We start from the raw sequence: 17,094 nt of genomic DNA, 5'->3' as shown, positions 1-17,094 counted from the left end.
TCCTTCAGTTCCAGTTTTCAAAGCCATTCAACCACGCAAGACTACAAAACCAACTCCCAATAGAATATTCTACACCAACTTCCATCCCAAAGCTGTTACCGACTTCTTTACTTCTGGTCTAGACTACCTCTTCTAACCATCCTTCGGTTGTGGGTGAACAGCCATATTAACTCTCCACTACCCTCCTTATAGTCTTTCACCGCCCCCTCCGGAATTTAGACACACATCTGGGATCCTACAAGACAAGGTCCATGGACTAGGTCCATATACCAAGTCATTCCCAGCATTTCCGATAGGGTTACCGATAAGTCCTAGGAATGGCACTCCCAAGTGACACAGGTGTCATAGGCTCACCCAAGAGCACTCAGGACCACTCTCAGTACTGCCAGTACGGTTACTAATGAGTTCTAAGAATAGCATTCCCAAAGGGACGCATGGGGCCGATGCTCAAACTCGATTGACTCACCTAAGTGATGCTCAAGGTTAGCCAAGATTTAAGAATCAGCTCTCCTGGGGTACACTCAGGGCCAATACCGAAATCTCCATCTAACAATCATAAGCAGTACTCGGGGTCAGGCAAGATTTAAGAATCAGCTCTCATGAGGTCGCTCAGGGCCGACACCGAGATCTCCATCTGATACTCCTAAGTGGTACTCAGGCTCAAGAAAGATCTAAGCCACTCTCCCAAGGATTGCACTAAGTTGATACCGAAATCTCCATCTAACACTCTCGAGTGGGACTCAGGCTCAGGCAAGATCTAAGAATCAGCTCTCATGAGGTCGCTTAGGGCCGACACCGAGATCTCCATCTTATACTCCCGAGTGATACTCAGGCTCAGGCAAGATCCAAGCCACTCTCCCAAGGATCGCTCAGGGATGATACCGAAATCTCCATTTGATACTCCTAAGTGGTACTCAGGGTCAAACAAGGCCAAGGATAAGCACGCCCAAGAGTATTCGAGGCCAATCTCAGCACTATAGATATCTCCCAAAGAAGCTCGGGCCAATCACTGAGGCCACGAGAAAACAAACGAAAAGAAAGAACAACCCCTTTCTAATCGTTAGACTATGTAATGAGTCCTTTGGTGAGTCTCTCACCGATAATAGGCTACGCACTATGGGATTCCTATAGCAATGATCGGCAACTAAAAAATTGTGTTCAAAGTTCTAAACAAAAATAAAGCATATGTATGTAATAGGTATGAACATATGGTACCTAACATAATGAACTTCATCTTAAAGTCATGTTAGCAATGTGAAGAAAACAATGCATGCTAGGCATTAGGAATAAGATACTTGTCACTATGCTCGATGGTGACTCTGTCTACTCTAGAGTCATGGTGAGACGTTGCCTTGGGATCCACTATCCCGCTGTGACTTGTTGGGATACAGGACATTCAGATACGGCACGTACTCGGCCTTACGGTACGGATAATTCCTAACCATATGCCCCCGCTCGCTGCATCTATAGCAAGTAATATTCGGATCACAAGCCTGAGGGGTATTGATGGATCGTGACGATCGGTCATGTGGAGTTGCATTTCGTCTACCGGGATGCACCGGAGTAAAACCAGGGTAGGCCCCTTTAAAATTCTTATTGGGTCCCACAAGTTCCTATGGACTTGTAGGTCTCTTTCTTGATCTTGGTTGAGTTACGTATTCCTCCTCTTATCCGTCCTTCCCAAACTTATCAGGTACAGGATGTGTTTCGGGCACTAGAGGAGTCCCTAGTACAGCCTATGCCCTCTATGCAGTGTGAAATTATGCATTCAGACTAGCTATGAACTGTTACTGCTGATGTTGCACTGCAGTAGTTACCTTATTCATGAGTAGTTCTTGACGTTGCTGAAGGTCTTTTAGCATATCCAAGAATGTGTCCTTCAAAAATTCATCTTGGCGTCGAAAGAAACTTCTCATCATATCATTCACTATAGTGGGGACATCATGAGTAGTGAGGGAGGGTTGTGTAGCAGGTACAGGGGGTGGGTTGCCCTGCGCACCAGTGGTAGCAGGTTCTGGGGGAGGTACAGGAGGTGGCAACTGCGATGGTAACACGGGCTGCCTTTCCCTTGCTATTGTTTGAAGCTGGGCATTCAGGGTTTGCATGAATAAGTGTTGTTCTTGTTGCCTAGCCCGCTGATCCTGTAGCATAGTTTGCAACATGGTTCCCAGCATTGCGGTAACCTCCGCATCATTTTGAACTGGAGGCGTCTCTAACAGAACCGCACCTGAGGAGTCTGTGGCCTCATCATGTGGAGGGGAATGATTCCGACTAGAACGGGTACAAACCATTTCGAGTACCTACTCATTTGTCACCCTCAACATAAATATGCCAAAACATCAAAGTACAAAAGAGGAGTTTAACTCATTGAGTTCCCACACACATATGCATGCATGACAAGTCGTAAGTGATGGAAAAAACATAATATGAGTTAGTATTGGATTGGCCAAAGAAAGCTAGTCTAAAATCTCACAGTTGGCTTGGAAGGTTAAAGTGCAAGTTGCAAATAGATCATACAATCATCTAATCAACCACCCAGAAAATCTACATTCAAACACAGAGATTGACAGTGACATGGAATCCTAAACTTAGGGTCTATAGTTCTTTTATGTTTTCTTATGTTTTATGCTCTTTACTTTATTTTAGTTCAAGTAGTAGTAGTTTATTTCTTTTCCCATTTATGTAAGAGCTCAAGAAATTAAGATGAAATTATGACTGAATAGTTGTTTTTTCATTACTGTGCCTTGTTACTTTGTTTATTATCAATGTTATCGGCTTTCACTCCTAACTAGTCTTCTACCTAAGTTGTGTACTCATTAACTTATTGTCTTGCAAGCTTTTAAGTTTTGAACCTAATTGTATAGAGTAAATCAAGGGTCTCTGCTAGACTATGATTGGTGCAGAGCATCACGGCTCTGATACCATGCTGTCACACCCCCATCCCGGCAAGGATAAAATACTATAAAAGGGGTATGACTAGGATGCTTACCAACATCCAAACCACTATCAGAATCTCGATGCAGTGGCCAACTCACACTCTTAAACTAATATTAAATTACAGTAATATCAGAATAAGAAAAGTAAAGGAATATTCCATTCCAAAAGATAAAAAATAAGCGGAAGCATTACAAATACAAAGGATTCAAAGTCTACGTGATAGATATTTTAATGTTTTACATTTTGACCCAGAAGATTTACTAGAAACTGAAACAGTAGAAATACTACCAAATATATACAATACTCATGATGAACAAAATAAAAAAAGATATAATTATGCCCCAGTGGCACAGACTATGAGTGTATGCTATCATCAAGGTCCAAAATCACAGGCTCCGATCAGTCCACACCAAAAGAGGATCATCATCATACATCACCTGCATACATCTAAAAAGGGTTGCGCAACGAGGTAAGCTCTACTGAGGCCAGTAAGGGGATGGAGAATGCACAAACATACAATTCACACATAGTCCATGATGCATGTAAATGCTAATAGATTTTTCACCTAACAAACAATTCTAAGTCAAGTGTACTATGATAACTCAGGAGACACTGAGGGTCACTTAACCTATTGTCCCAAGAAAACCTCAATTATCACGAAGGAGTCTACGCCGGTAGAAGTCATCAGACCACCTAGTGGCAGACTCGGATAGCCATCACTACCCCTGACCTAGCCTCTCCCACCTCCACAGGCAACACGTGCTCAAACTATCCAACACATAAACCTCCGTTGACAAGGGTTGTAGCATAAGGGAAGAAGAATCCAAGTCACAGATATACTACATACAAATCCTATCATCCCGAGAGGTATTCCGGGTCCATCAACGTCCCATTCCATCTAGTACCCGGGTACCAGCACGGCACAGTGCATACAAATCAGAATGGCAATCAATAATTCTCATAAGCATTTCTGGGGTTCTGGCACCAGCATACCCGACACCGTAACCCAATACAATAATGTAAAATAAACATATCCACATTGCATCAATTCGTATCCAACATAGTTTATATGCAAGAATGCAATATGTTAAGAATGGATGCAAGCATATATTCTTGCAATAGTTTATATACAAGAATGCAATATATAACAAGCCCAAACATCACCCAAAGCCCACTCACAATAATTCGGATATCATTCGATGTGTTTGGTATGGATTGCCTTTATATATGCTCTCCCATACTAGTTAGGTAGCCTAGGGATACGTGAAACATAAAGTTAGAACGTGTGGACAGGTCTCAAGAGGGGCCCCAAGTGTTGATAAGTAATTCTAAACATGAAATCCTTAAGTTAGTCTGATTCCTAGCCTTCTTCTTTGAGATCCAACAGCCTCATGAGCTAGGGGAGGGTGTCCTAAACCTTCCTAAGGGCATAATGTCTCATATCATTCATTGGTCTTGAGAGATCCCTTGGATTGGTCTCACCTTAGGATTTTTCATTTCTAGGTTGAGGTCACAAGTCCCTTAGAATAGCAAGGGGGTTTTTGAGGGCATCAAGGGTAGACCTTGCCACCTCAATAGGTCAATTAATTAATATGTTTAGGGGGACACTTTAGGTGTTAATTAACCCCCAATAAGATTTATGAAGTCTTACACAAGCAGCCACGACTTGGGCAAGGTCACCGAATTAAAGTCATGTTCTAAAGTTGTTGTCAAAACACATCAGCTAGGTTTAGGCCCACTTTTGAGGGTCTTTTATTTGGATTGGGTCCACAGTTCCTTCATAGAAAATGTATTCTATTTTACAATGCAATTTGAATTGCATCCATATGATATGTATAGACAAAGTTATGGCCAAAATACTGAGCAACAGTCAAGCTGTCAACTGCAGACGGATTCACGAACGGATGCACTTGTGTGAATCCGCCTGTGCATCCGTTCGAACCCTGAGACACACCTGAGAGGGGCTGATCCACTGATGGATGCACGATGGTGAGTCCACCGCTAAGTCCGTTCGCAGCAGAAATGAGTTTTTCAACTCCGAACTTCATCCAAATTGGTTCCCAAGGCCATCAATGGCCTCAAGGGTTTGTAGGGATGAGTTCTCAGGTTCATTAGGGTCCTAATAACCCAAATGGCACAATGAATCAAGGCATCTATGATCCATACCCAATTCCTCAACCCAAACTTGGGTTTTTGGGTGAAATCCCTAGGTTTTCATGGCTTGGGTTGTATAGTACACCATTGGGAGGATTAAGGGTGTGCAATGGCACCCAAAAGAACTAAGAACAAGCCCCAACACAAGAGCACTGAGTCCCAAGTGGAACCCAAGCTACTCCCAACCTCAAGATCTAAAACCCTAAGCTAATAAATAGAGAAATAGAGAGGGAGAGTTGGGAATATCACTTATCACCAATAGGGAAACAAGATCCAGGGCTTGGTGAGCCCCCTTGATCTCATTCCTTCACTTTCTTCTTATCCTCTCCCTGTCTGTCCTTTTCTTCTTCTCCTTCTCCCTTCTTTTCCTTCCTTTTCTTCTTTCTTTATCCGGACAGCAAGAGGGGAGGGAGGAGATGAGGTATAGGGTGGGAGGACATCAGCTTCCTCTCTTCTCCCTTCCCTTTTCTTCATCTTCTTCCTCTCCTTCTTCTCCACTTTCGTTTTTAGCAAGAAAGATAATGGGAAGCTCTACGAATGAGCTCCCCCCCCCCTATTTACCCTCTTAAGGCTAAAATAAACAACAAAATATAAACTCCCTAAACTACCCTTACCTTTATTCCCTTTCCCCTACAACAAGCCATGGTCCAACTATTGGGCCAAGATTAAACCCATGGTCCTTGAACCACATGCTTCCCTTGAACCAACCCAACTTCTCAAACCTAAAAAGAACCTATTGGCTATAAAATGAAATAGGCCTTAGGGCCAGTTTTGTTTGCAGCCCAAATCTCTAAAACCCATTAAAGCTCTAATTGGCAATATGGGTCCACCTATATAACCCAATTAGGTAAGGTAAGGATGGGGGTGGGGTCTACCATGCCCGAGGAAGTAACCAGGGTGTTGGGACACGGGCACGTGGGTCCCACATAAGAAAAATAGCAAAACAAGCATGATAACACAGACAGATTATTGGACGGATTCACCAACAGTGGATCCGTTCCTACTGTCAAGGCCAAAATCAAGAGTAGGGGATGTGGGGCTTTGACCTGCACTTCAAGGTGTGAAAGGGGGGTATGTATACCAAAAATTTAGGGTTCAAAGCTTACCCATTGTGTGGTCCACTCGCCCATCAAGGTGTGAACCTTGTGTTTGAGCTTTCCCTTTGACTGTTACGGTCCAAGGTCACAGGAGTTGACCGTTGACATTGTGGCGACAACCGTCAGCAAAAATTTAATTTGGCGAAGGATATTAGGGTGTATTTTGGGCGTGGGTGTAACAACATACCTGCTAGAAGGTGGATTGCAGCTCCATGCCACTGTACTACACATTGCATGATGTTCAACTTGGACTCTAGGTAATCTCTCTCCTCCTCATAAATATGGGGCCCACACCTAAAAAGATGTGTATTGGACCCTGGGTGAGGTGTAGGTCAGGCCTAAGCCCTGGGCCAAGCCCCTGTGTAAGCTTAATTAGTTTACAGCTTTGCTGTATTCTCTGGGTGATGCACTGGGCGATGCACACATCACCCAGTGAATCCCCCAGAGAAGTTAAATTGAATATTTTAAACAGTAGAGATGTGGGGACCACTCATACTAGCCATGGACACCCTCCAGAGGTAGGTGGGAGTCTTGGGCACCATAAATTACCCCTAAACCCATGTAGACCCCACCAAAGTGGCCAAAATGGCCCAGAATCAGTTCTAAAAATGCATTCTTGGAGTGGGACCAGGCTGCCAAACAGGCCCTAGTTATGAATGGTCTATAAATAGAGACACCTTAGCCTAAAATTAGAACTTTACACTGTTCAAATCGTGGGGAGGGAGAGAAGAGAGAAAAGAGAGAAAAGGAGAAGGAAAGGAAGAAGAAAGGAAGGAGAAGAAGGAGGAAAGAAGGAGGAACTGCTGTGCAACCCTGATTCCAACAACCTTAGCTCAGTTTCAGGTATAAACCATGCCCATATGTGCTGCCTCTGCTGGTTCTCTGTACTCTCCTATAGATCTCTGTGTTTTGGATGTGTTTCTGGTCAAGGACAGCCCAGAACACCTGGGGGCTGCTTTGTACTGCTCCAGATCTGACATGCAAGCCAATTACATGAAAGATCTGAGCTTTTTCATATGAATTCACTGCTGTTTCTTACCTGAGACTGAAATCAGTCTTTGTGCCAGACTGCACTGCCCTGTTGCACCTAGAACAGGCAGTCTGAGCTTGGATCTATACATGCAAGCTAGTTCTTGCCTGGATCTTGGTAGGGACAGCCTACTGCTATGATTTTGCACGTAAATCTGTCCTTGCATGCAGCCCAAACCGTGGCTTTAAGTTGGACAACTATTCTCTGTGATGACTGGACAGCTCCTGGCTGCCAATTGGTGGGCCTAGGTCATGGTCCATGTGGACCACTGAAAACCACTCCTCATGGGGTCCACAACAACCCTAGATGCAAGATGGGTCGACCTAGGCACTGTCCATAGTGAAAATTTCAAGATTTGGAGCCTGTTCACATTTCAAACATGCTCTGGGTGATGCATTGGGCGATGCACACATCACCCAGTGAATCGCCTAGAGAATAGAAAAGGGCTGATTTGCTGACCAGACCTTGGGGGCCTCCACCAGTGGGCTATGAATAGTGTAAGGAGGTGGTAAATGACCAAAATACCCCTCCTCACATCTGTCCACATTTATTTACACCTTAGGTACCCAAGTGGGCCCCACAGGGCCTGGCAACCCTGCCAGAGATGGTCCAGCAACACTGCTGACCTAAGGATTGAATTGTGAGACTGTCGGGACCATGTACTACGTATTACACTGGTAAAATACCATACTTGACCCTAAACCACATTCTTCGGATGATGCACAGGGACATGGACGTAAAGCCTAGTGCAAGACCAAGAGAATTCCAAGTGATACTATACTGAGCACTGAGTCAGACCAGTGAGCCTAGACCAATACTAGGACATCCAAAAATAGTTTTGAATAATAAATAACACCTTTCTGATTTAATACTTTAGGATTTGATCCCGCGCTCGAGAAGCACTGCCAGACACCGGCCAAAACTGAAACAACAACTGAACCTGTAGAACCAGACCAAGGTGAGTGGAATGTCATCGTGTATGTAGATGTAACATAAATGATATGCTGAATTAAATTTTATAATGATACTGTGATAAATATTTAACTCATGAATCTTTAAAATTCAATACAACACCGTGTTGACTGCTGGAAATTCTAGTTGAATATTCTATGCTGATTGTGAATGCTAGATTAGATGCCGTAGCCGACTTGGAAATGAGGCTTGTGGTAGCCCGTAGAATGGGATACGGTTGACACTGCCCGACTCTTACGATGCCATATAGACATGGGGTTAGAGTTTCATCACCCATGCTACGCACCCTTACCAATAGGGGTTAAGGTGTTGGATGCCTGTGGGAGTGACCATATATATGAGAAAAGAAAAGAAAAGAAATGAAAAGAAAGGAAATATAGAGGCACCGGAATGGTGAATATGGGCTATGTGCCGGGCTATAAGCCAAAAAAGAAAAGAAAGGAGAAAAAGGGATGGATGCCTCAGAGGTTAATCACAAAGGGCTGGTCGGACTGACCTTAGTGAACGAATGCGGGAGCTGACTGGTCCTCTTCGACGACTCAATGGGTGTATCGCGGGAAGGGGTTAAAAGCCCGCACCAGGGATACATGTATTGAGGATTGTAGTAGCACTAACCTGCCTTAGTTGTGTTGATAGGTGGCTAATAAATAATTTGATCTGCACATCATGTAGGATCATATGATTGTGGTTGCATATGCATGCATGATGATATGTTTCATTCATGGGCTCGGTGAGGCTCACACTCTGTTATACATGTTTTTCATTAGATGATTCTTTAGGTCAATGTCACTGTGGTGGGGAGGCTTATTACTTGGAGGAGAGCCATGGTGGTTATGATGATATTGGTATGGACCCCGACGGAGGTCGTACCGTTGATGCGAGTATTCTCAGTGGTTACTGAAGATGACCCGTGAAGGGTGTTGTTGATGGTTTTTTTGTTTTGGAGACTCCTTTTGTCTTTGACGGGAGTTTATCCCCGTTCCTGCTTGTAGTTTCCTTCTTTCTTTCTTTTTGGGGCTTGAGTTACCTCACCCTATGTATATTTTCCTTTCGTTTCAGTTGATGTATATATATTAGCTTTTACTATTCTGTTTGTGGGGATGAGAGAGGGAATGATCAGACTATTTATGTATATAACATCATTTCCTATACTGCTACGCTTCTTTTATTTGTTAATGTAAATATAGTTTTCTGTAGCACTCTGAGTTATACATGTTGTATTACGATGGTTGTGTCTGTGAATGGATTAACTTCTTCTAGATCCATGGGATTTGGAGGATTGCTGACATGCAATTCGGGTCACCTACCTAATCCTCCCAGGGGTGGTTTGGGGTGTGACAGCCGCCATCATGGATAACATGATGCATGATATGTAGCAACAAGAATAGCAACTCATGGCAAACATGAATGTTCAGTTCCAAGCTGTGCACCAGACATGCGGTATGCCAGGGCCACCTCCAGTACCAGAGGTACCTCCTATACCTGTTGTACCTCAAGGATAGATGTTGCTTGGCAAGTCCAAGATGATGGAAGGTTTAAAAAACTTAGACCGGCCTACTTCAATGGGATAGACCCGGATCCACTCCAACTAGCCAAGTGGATTAGGGGTATGGAGAAGGCCTTCACTATTCTAGGTTGCACGGATGAGCATAAACTCATATGTGTGGGGTAACAGATTCAACACGAAGCGGTGCATGGTGGAGAGCCACCCAGCCCATTTTGACGGCTACACATCCTAACCCCAACTGGGAGAACTTCAAAGAGGCATTCTTTGGAAACTGTTTCCTAAGAGTTGTAGAGAAAAGAAGGAAGCAGAGTTCTCAGCACTGACACAGGGACCCAAGTCTGTGTTAGAGTTCCAACAGAGGTTTGAAGACCTATTCTACTTTGCTCCTGCTCATATGAGTGTTGATATGGAGAAAGCAAAGAAATTTGAGATGGGACTGCGACTGGGCATCAGTACAATACTTGTTGCACACCGTTTGCACACATATGCCAAGGTGGTTCAAGTGGCCAAATCGGTGGAGGATCGGCAGTGAGATAATTTTACTGCCCAGAAAGGCATGGGAAAGAGACCGATGGTGTCTCAGTATTTTAGAGGACTTAGCAAGGTTCCTAGGGGACATTATCTTAGTCCGACTTCGGTGCAGTTTAGGAGGTCGGAGGCAAGCCAGCCTACCTAGTCTCCCCAATCTACGGCTGCATCTCAGCCGATTGGGCCTAAAACTCATTGTTATAATTGCAACCAGATGGGGTATATATCCAGGACATACCCACACCGCAAGCCTGATACACCTTTCATGCTACCCCCTAGGCCACAGCAGTCTCAGTCTGCCACCCGCCCTATGCAGGCTATACAGGATAACAAGCTCCAAGAACGTGTGTATTCAATTACAGAGGCGGATGTAAAAGCAAATCTCGAAGTGGTGTCAAGCATTTTAACTATTTCATTACTACCTGCACATGTTTTATTCAACTCTGGTGCATCACATCTTTTGTATCCCCTACATTTGCTAGTAATATGGGTATTCCTCCAAAGAAACCAACGCACCCGGTCTTGCAATCTGTTCCAAATAGATATGGTACAATATCGATATGAGATACTTATACCGATTGGTATTCAGTACGTTGCTAGTATGAGGTAAATGAATAGTGTACCATACCGAATAGTGGATACTTCACTGAATATCGGATCCCGTACCGATTGACACTCGACTACCCTTTCAAAATATCTACGCCAGGCAGCCACCAAAAAAGAAGTGAGAAAATAAAAAGGACTGATGTTCTCTCCGCCGCAGCACAGCCTGCGCTCACACATGAGCTTGCCATTCAGGGGCAGGGTGATCATTTTGCCCATTCCCATGTGTCTGGGTGCAGCCTGCACCCCGAGCACAGAGACCATTGGCCAATAAAAGTCAAATGTCGGATGACATGGTTTATCATTTACCCTTTTCGTTGGATGATGAACATCAAACGGTCCAACGAAAACTTGAATCACCTCGAAATTTCCCACACCCTCTCTCAGTCCTCGTGCGGGCCTGCAAGGACTTTGCAGAACTTCTTCCACAGCAAACAGGGCCACACAGAACAAGCCCTAGATCGATCGATCGATAGGATGGACTTCTGGAGAGAGAATCTCGGGGAATCTTAGTTCATCTCCTGTAAGATTCTTGTTTGTCTAATTTTGTTTTAACCATTTAGTTGTCTTGTCAATGTTCTTATTCTGAAAATTGTGTCTACTTTCTCATCATAGCTTACTGAATCAATCCATCAATTGGTTGGTTTTGAAAGGTTTTAAGTCTTTTGTCCTTCCCAATTAACTTTGAGTGTTGATTATTTTTTATTTTGTTAGGGCAAAATTTCTCTCTTTTTTCTGAAAGGGAACCTTAAACGATCGCTTCGATTACCTAAAACCTAGTCATTTATTTTTTTGTTGAGGTTCCGACAGTGCTCAGTTCCCTGTCATTGTTGCAACCTTCTTGCAATGGACGGGAACAAAGACGAGGCTCTGAAATGCCTGAAAATTGGACGAGAAGCTCTGGAAGTCGGCGATCGTATTCGTGCAATGAAATTTATCTCGAAAGCTCGCCGCCTCGATCCAACCCTTCCTGTCGATGACTTCTTGTCGAAGCTAGAAGGTGAATCTGGTGATCCTCCGGCTCCGAATTCACCCCCACCAAATGGTGTTCCCCAGGACGAAGCGAACTCTTCTAGCAAGTTTTCGGTTAATTCTTCTGTTAGGCACAGAGTTCCATCATATGGATCTTCGTCGATTTCTCCTAAGTCTTACACAGAGGAGCAGATCTCGATCGTCAGAGAGATAAAGAAGAAGAAGGATTACTATAGAATTTTGGGGCTAGAAAAGGAATGCTCTGTTGAAGACGTCAGGAAGGCATATCGGAAACTGTCTCTGAAAGTCCATCCTGATAAAAACAAAGCTCCTGGTGCTGAGGAAGCATTTAAGGTGGTTTCGAAAGCATTTCAGTGCCTTAGTGACGAAAAGAGCAGGAAAAGGTATGACGTTGTTGGCTCTGATGAAACCGTATATGATAGACCCGCAGCTAGGCGTGGACCACAAGATTTCAATGGTTTCTATGAGGCAGACATCGATGCTGAAGAGATTTTCAGGAACTTCTTCTTTGGTGGGATGCCTCGGGCAACCACCCAGTTTCGTGGGTTTACTTTTGGTACTGGCATGGCACCAAGTGTACGAATGGCTGATCATGGCTCGGGCAACTTCAATATCCGGGCACTTCTTCAGTTACTGCCCATCCTTCTTGTGCTTCTGCTGAATTTCCTACCATCTTCAGACCCCATTTATGCTCTTTCTAGGTCTGACCCTTATGAACACCGGTTTGTTACTCAAAAGGGTATCAATTATTTTGTTAAGACGGCAAAATTTGATCAAGAGTACCCTCATAATAGCCCTGAACGTGTGAAAATAGAACAAGAAATCGAGAGAGCCTACATTTCGAGTCTTGCACAATATTGCCAGGTTGAGTTGCAGCGGCATCAGTGGGGTCTCACGATTGAGACACCATATTGTGACAGGTTAAGAGAGATTCAGTCAATGGCTTGATGTACTTTCCAGGTCCGGTCCAGTCCCTTGACTTATTTCGTCCATTGTGCATTGCTAAATTTAATTTTGGAGGGGTTGAATGAATAAGACCAATTACATTTACTTGCTTTCTTTCTCAACCCTCAGTAGGATAGGATGTAATCATGAGACATTTGATTATAGATTTTCCATTTGGCATGTTAACATGTTATGTGGTTTATACATGTTAATGCTTCTGTGCTCTTCCCCCTTTCATTCTTGTGGGTTCATGGTCAAGAAAAAGTAGAATTTATTTGATTACGGTCATCCTTATCAATCCATTGGTGTAGTGCACCATCTTTCACATGCTTTACAGATCTGGTGTATAATTTTGTGCTTGATGGATCATTAAATTACTAATATGTAATGTTGATTTAAATGAATTGAAACTTTGAAGTGTTTGGGTGAAACTTAATGTACTGTATTCTGTACAACATATTAATAGTGTATTACAAATATTGCTGAATGTTCGTTACACTGCTTTGAGTTTCATTATTCACCAAATAAATATCTTCCTCGGTATGTTGTGTGTTTGGGTACTTACTACATATTAATTTTTTTTTAGATTCCAAAAAGAAAGGCACTGACATCCAGAGTAGAAACATATAAAATGGTTATATGGAAAATGTTCTTTTTTTCTCTCTCTTTTCTTTTAATCTTTCAACATGAAATGAAATATATATATTAGAGATAATCAAGGAAAAACTCTTGTAGTGGGGAGTGGGAAAGCATACGTTAGTTTCGGGCAACCTTCTGTGAGTAATGTGTCATGCGTAAACAAGACCAGTCTCCTTCATCGAAGATTCTTCTGTCACAGAATTGATTGGACCAAAAATCATAGAATGCTTTGGAATAACATGTATGGCTTTTATGAAATACATACATAATATCTTCAAATAAATCATATCTTGTATGAAAATCAAATAGAATACATATTGCTTCTAAATGAACAAAGGAATCCATCTCTAAGGCTATGTTTGAAAGTCAAGAAAAGAAAAGAGAAAATTCAACAAATCTTGAATTTGAGGAGAGAGATAGACACATAAATTAACGTATATGAATTTGGGGAGAGAGATAGACACATAAATCAATCATTACATCATTTTTTTTTTTGTCTTATTATGTCTTTTCTTTTCTTGGCTTCCAAACATAGCAAAATAGAAAACATAGAATAAAGAAATTCAAGGTAATTTCAAAACTAATGGTGGTTGCATGACATTTACCATTGTATATATCTAATGCACTGCCATTAAAATGGGAGGTCGGGTTGCATGTCTGATGTACACCATAAATAGGAAGCAAGCAAATGTTTTCTAAGCCATTTACTTGCCATCTGATTTAAGACACACTTTGCAAATGCAAGAGATCTTTTTGTTTTTAATTATTTATTTGTTTATTTTGGCTCAACGCGCTAAATTTAATTGTCGTATAATCGGTGAACATTCTAAACTTGTGTACATATTTACAGTATGAAAGAACTAACAAGGAGTATTTGTGTTACTTTTCTCATAGTACGTTCTCCACCTAAGAACATGAGTTTGTCATATGATTTTATGATTTCATTTATCTTCTGTACTTTTTTATTTTTTTATTTTTTTATTTTGTGGGGTGGGGGAGAGAGGGGCTCATTATTTGGGTCTCCATTTTATGCTTACCATATTAGTTGGTGTGATTACTGTATGGATGGTCTCTTTTCTGCTTTCCTGAGAAAATCCAGTCATCGCTATTTGTTTTTGTTAGCTATTGTGAGATCCAAGGTATTCTTATAACATTCAATTTGTTTAAACAAGAAGACTTTTCCTTCTGTGAGTTTCTTTGGTATAATAATATTTCCTTTCTGAGTTTTAGGGTTTATACTATTTCTCTCTATTTTGCAGATTGTTTGAACACCAATATTTCAGGTTTCTCATTAGTAAGATATCTTTCGATGTGTTTGATCTTCATACCGAGGAAATGAAGAGGAATTCTAGTAGCTTTGATTGCAGATTACCCCCTACCTTTTCCTTTTGTGACTTGTTCTTTCTTAATTTTTTTTCCTTTACATACAATCATTATTTGCCGGATAGGAAAATTTCTCCCTGTATACATATATACATATACGATGACTCTGTATTAGTTACAATAGTTGTATTTTTGATGATACATTTTCCTGAACATGAATTTATTCACCAAAATGTTAGTGCATGAGTGTATCCCCCCTCCCCTCTGGATTAATTATTTTCAATTTTTCAAATTTTCAATATACACCTCATTTTCAGGTTGAACAAGGGCCTTTCGATCCACATGGCTTTGTGGATATGGATTAATTTGTTAAAAGGAGGTAAATCTTATTGTCACAAAGCTTTGTGACGTGCCTCATATCCTATGATGCTTGCATCTCCAAGAGTCCGCGAGCTATGGGCCTTGGCTGTGTCCTCCAACAGCGAAATGGCTATCCAACGGCATCTCTTATCATCTAGTCCTCTAACTGGAGAGGCCTGGCCCTGAAGATGGCTATGGAATCTGCTCTATGGTTGGAGCTTCCCCCCTTTTCTGCTATTTGGACTGTCATCAGCTTGTATTAGCTTTGGATGGTCTTCTAAGGATGGTTTCTTTAAGATCAATTTTCAGAATAAATGAGAGGGTTTTCTGAGCAAGCGGCAAAGAGGAGAGGAATTGGTTTGTATATAGGAGGGTATCAAGGTCATTTCATGAGAGAAGGGGGGGCGTTGCTAGCTAGCTAATGTGTCCTTACCAGAGAGAGAGAGAGAGAGAGATGGTAGCTAGCGTATCCTTACCGGGTGGCTCTGAGCTCTTTCCCAATAAATTATGTGAAGTCAACTATGTCGTCTTTCCAAAGCTGTATAGTTTTTAATGGCATAGATTTCGGAATTTCAGGGCCCACAACATTGTAAAGGAGGTTCTTGGAATGGATCCAGATCTCCGTGCTGCCTAGATACGGCGAGGTGTGCAATGACCGCTTCATCCCTGCCCAAACGCTTTGCCCGAGTGGGGGTAAGACGGTCATTGCATGCCTCACCATGTCTAGGCAGCATGGCCCTACCGGGCAGCTAGGCAGTAGAGGATCCAAATTGTCTTGGAATACTACATCCTGGATTATAGGATAATGCAATCCCAAATGAGCTTGTCCCTTTTATAGATGATCTTATATCGACTGCAATGATAGTCCCAATGGATTCTAGTACTTGAAAATATTTATTTATTTTCATGGCTTGGTTACGAATTGCAATTCCTTTAGACATCTTTGAGGTATAAAGGGTTGATGTGATAGTTTAGCAAGTATGATGATTTAGTGTGTCAAATATCTCATGTAGCTTCTTAATCATATCCATTGCAATAGGCAATTCATCACATAATTTCTTGATCGATTTTTCAAGCGAACTCAGCATTAAGACTTTGGCCTTGTAGGTTTTCTAATTTAATGGATTTGATGCAATTATTTTAATTATCTATTAAAATTAAAATAAATAATTATTTACTTTCTTTTATGGATTCTATTTTTTTTCTTAATTAAAAGCACTGTAAAATGAATATTGGGATTCAAGTCAACTTGGGGGAGAGAGAGTCAAATTTTCACTAGGATTGCAAAAGGGACTCAAACTATTTAAACACATAAGGGGGAGCCGGGACTATTAACCTAAGTGTGATTTTCAGGTTCTCCTCCCCTTAGCTGATTGTCACTCACTCTCTCTTCTCTTTGTTCTCTTGCTCAGGTTTTGGGTTTGGAGAATTAGGTTACGTTTGGTAAATGTCTGAACAGTGTTCAGAACTTTTTTTCTGTTCTTTAAGAATAGAAAAACATGAATTTCTGTTTGGCTTGGCGGTTCGTTTTTCTGTTCTTTTAGAACGAACCGAAAGAATATTTGATGTAAAGAACAAGAACGAGATTTATCGCGCGATTCACAACCAAAACCCGTGAGCAACTGGGCTTGAAGACAAACTTGCGACAGATCTGGGGAAGATAAGGGAAGAGAAGTAGCAGACATAAAACTTCCAGATCGATCTCATCTCTCTCTCGCTCTCTATCCCTCTCTCTCTTGCTTCCTCTCTCTGTCTCTCTACCTCTCACTCTCTCTGTCTTGTTCTCTCTCTCTCTCTCTCTCTCTCTCTCTCTCTCTCACACACACACACACTTTCTCTGTCTCTCTCTCTCGATCATTGTTGGGATGAAGATCTGACTAGATCTGTATCGATTTTTCTCCCTTGTGTCTCAGGAGTTGGAGCAACATCCCTAACATTTGAAGGTTTCTGTCGGCTCCGCACAACCCTCTGCTACATCAGTGGTCCTCTCTTTCACGACCCCCTCT

At 42.1% G+C, this 17,094-nt stretch overlaps 1 protein-coding gene across 2 annotated transcripts; it reads left to right on the top strand.

The window, feature by feature from the left end:
• The first annotated feature begins 11,544 nt into the window (after positions 1-11,544).
• Positions 11,545-14,796, top strand: LOC122672606 (chaperone protein dnaJ 49-like). Of its 2 annotated transcripts, XM_043870067.1 has the most exons (3): positions 11,545-11,595; positions 11,634-12,781; positions 14,665-14,796. In XM_043870067.1, exon 2 carries the CDS (start codon positions 11,675-11,677, stop codon positions 12,767-12,769), a length of 1,095 nt encoding a protein of 364 aa, XP_043726002.1. In that variant the 5' UTR covers positions 11,545-11,595; positions 11,634-11,674; the 3' UTR covers positions 12,770-12,781; positions 14,665-14,796. The 2 variants fall into 2 exon arrangements, with proteins under 2 accessions (XP_043726002.1, XP_043726003.1); XM_043870068.1 differs by lacking the exon at positions 14,665-14,796 and having other exon boundaries at positions 11,634-12,946.
• The last annotated feature ends 2,298 nt before the right edge of the window (positions 14,797-17,094 follow it).

Source organism: Telopea speciosissima, chromosome 8, assembly GCF_018873765.1.
Source record: "Telopea speciosissima isolate NSW1024214 ecotype Mountain lineage chromosome 8, Tspe_v1, whole genome shotgun sequence".
In the NCBI taxonomy this organism is placed as follows: domain Eukaryota; kingdom Viridiplantae; phylum Streptophyta; class Magnoliopsida; order Proteales; family Proteaceae; genus Telopea; species Telopea speciosissima.
This window is presented reverse-complemented; position numbering and strand designations above follow the sequence as displayed.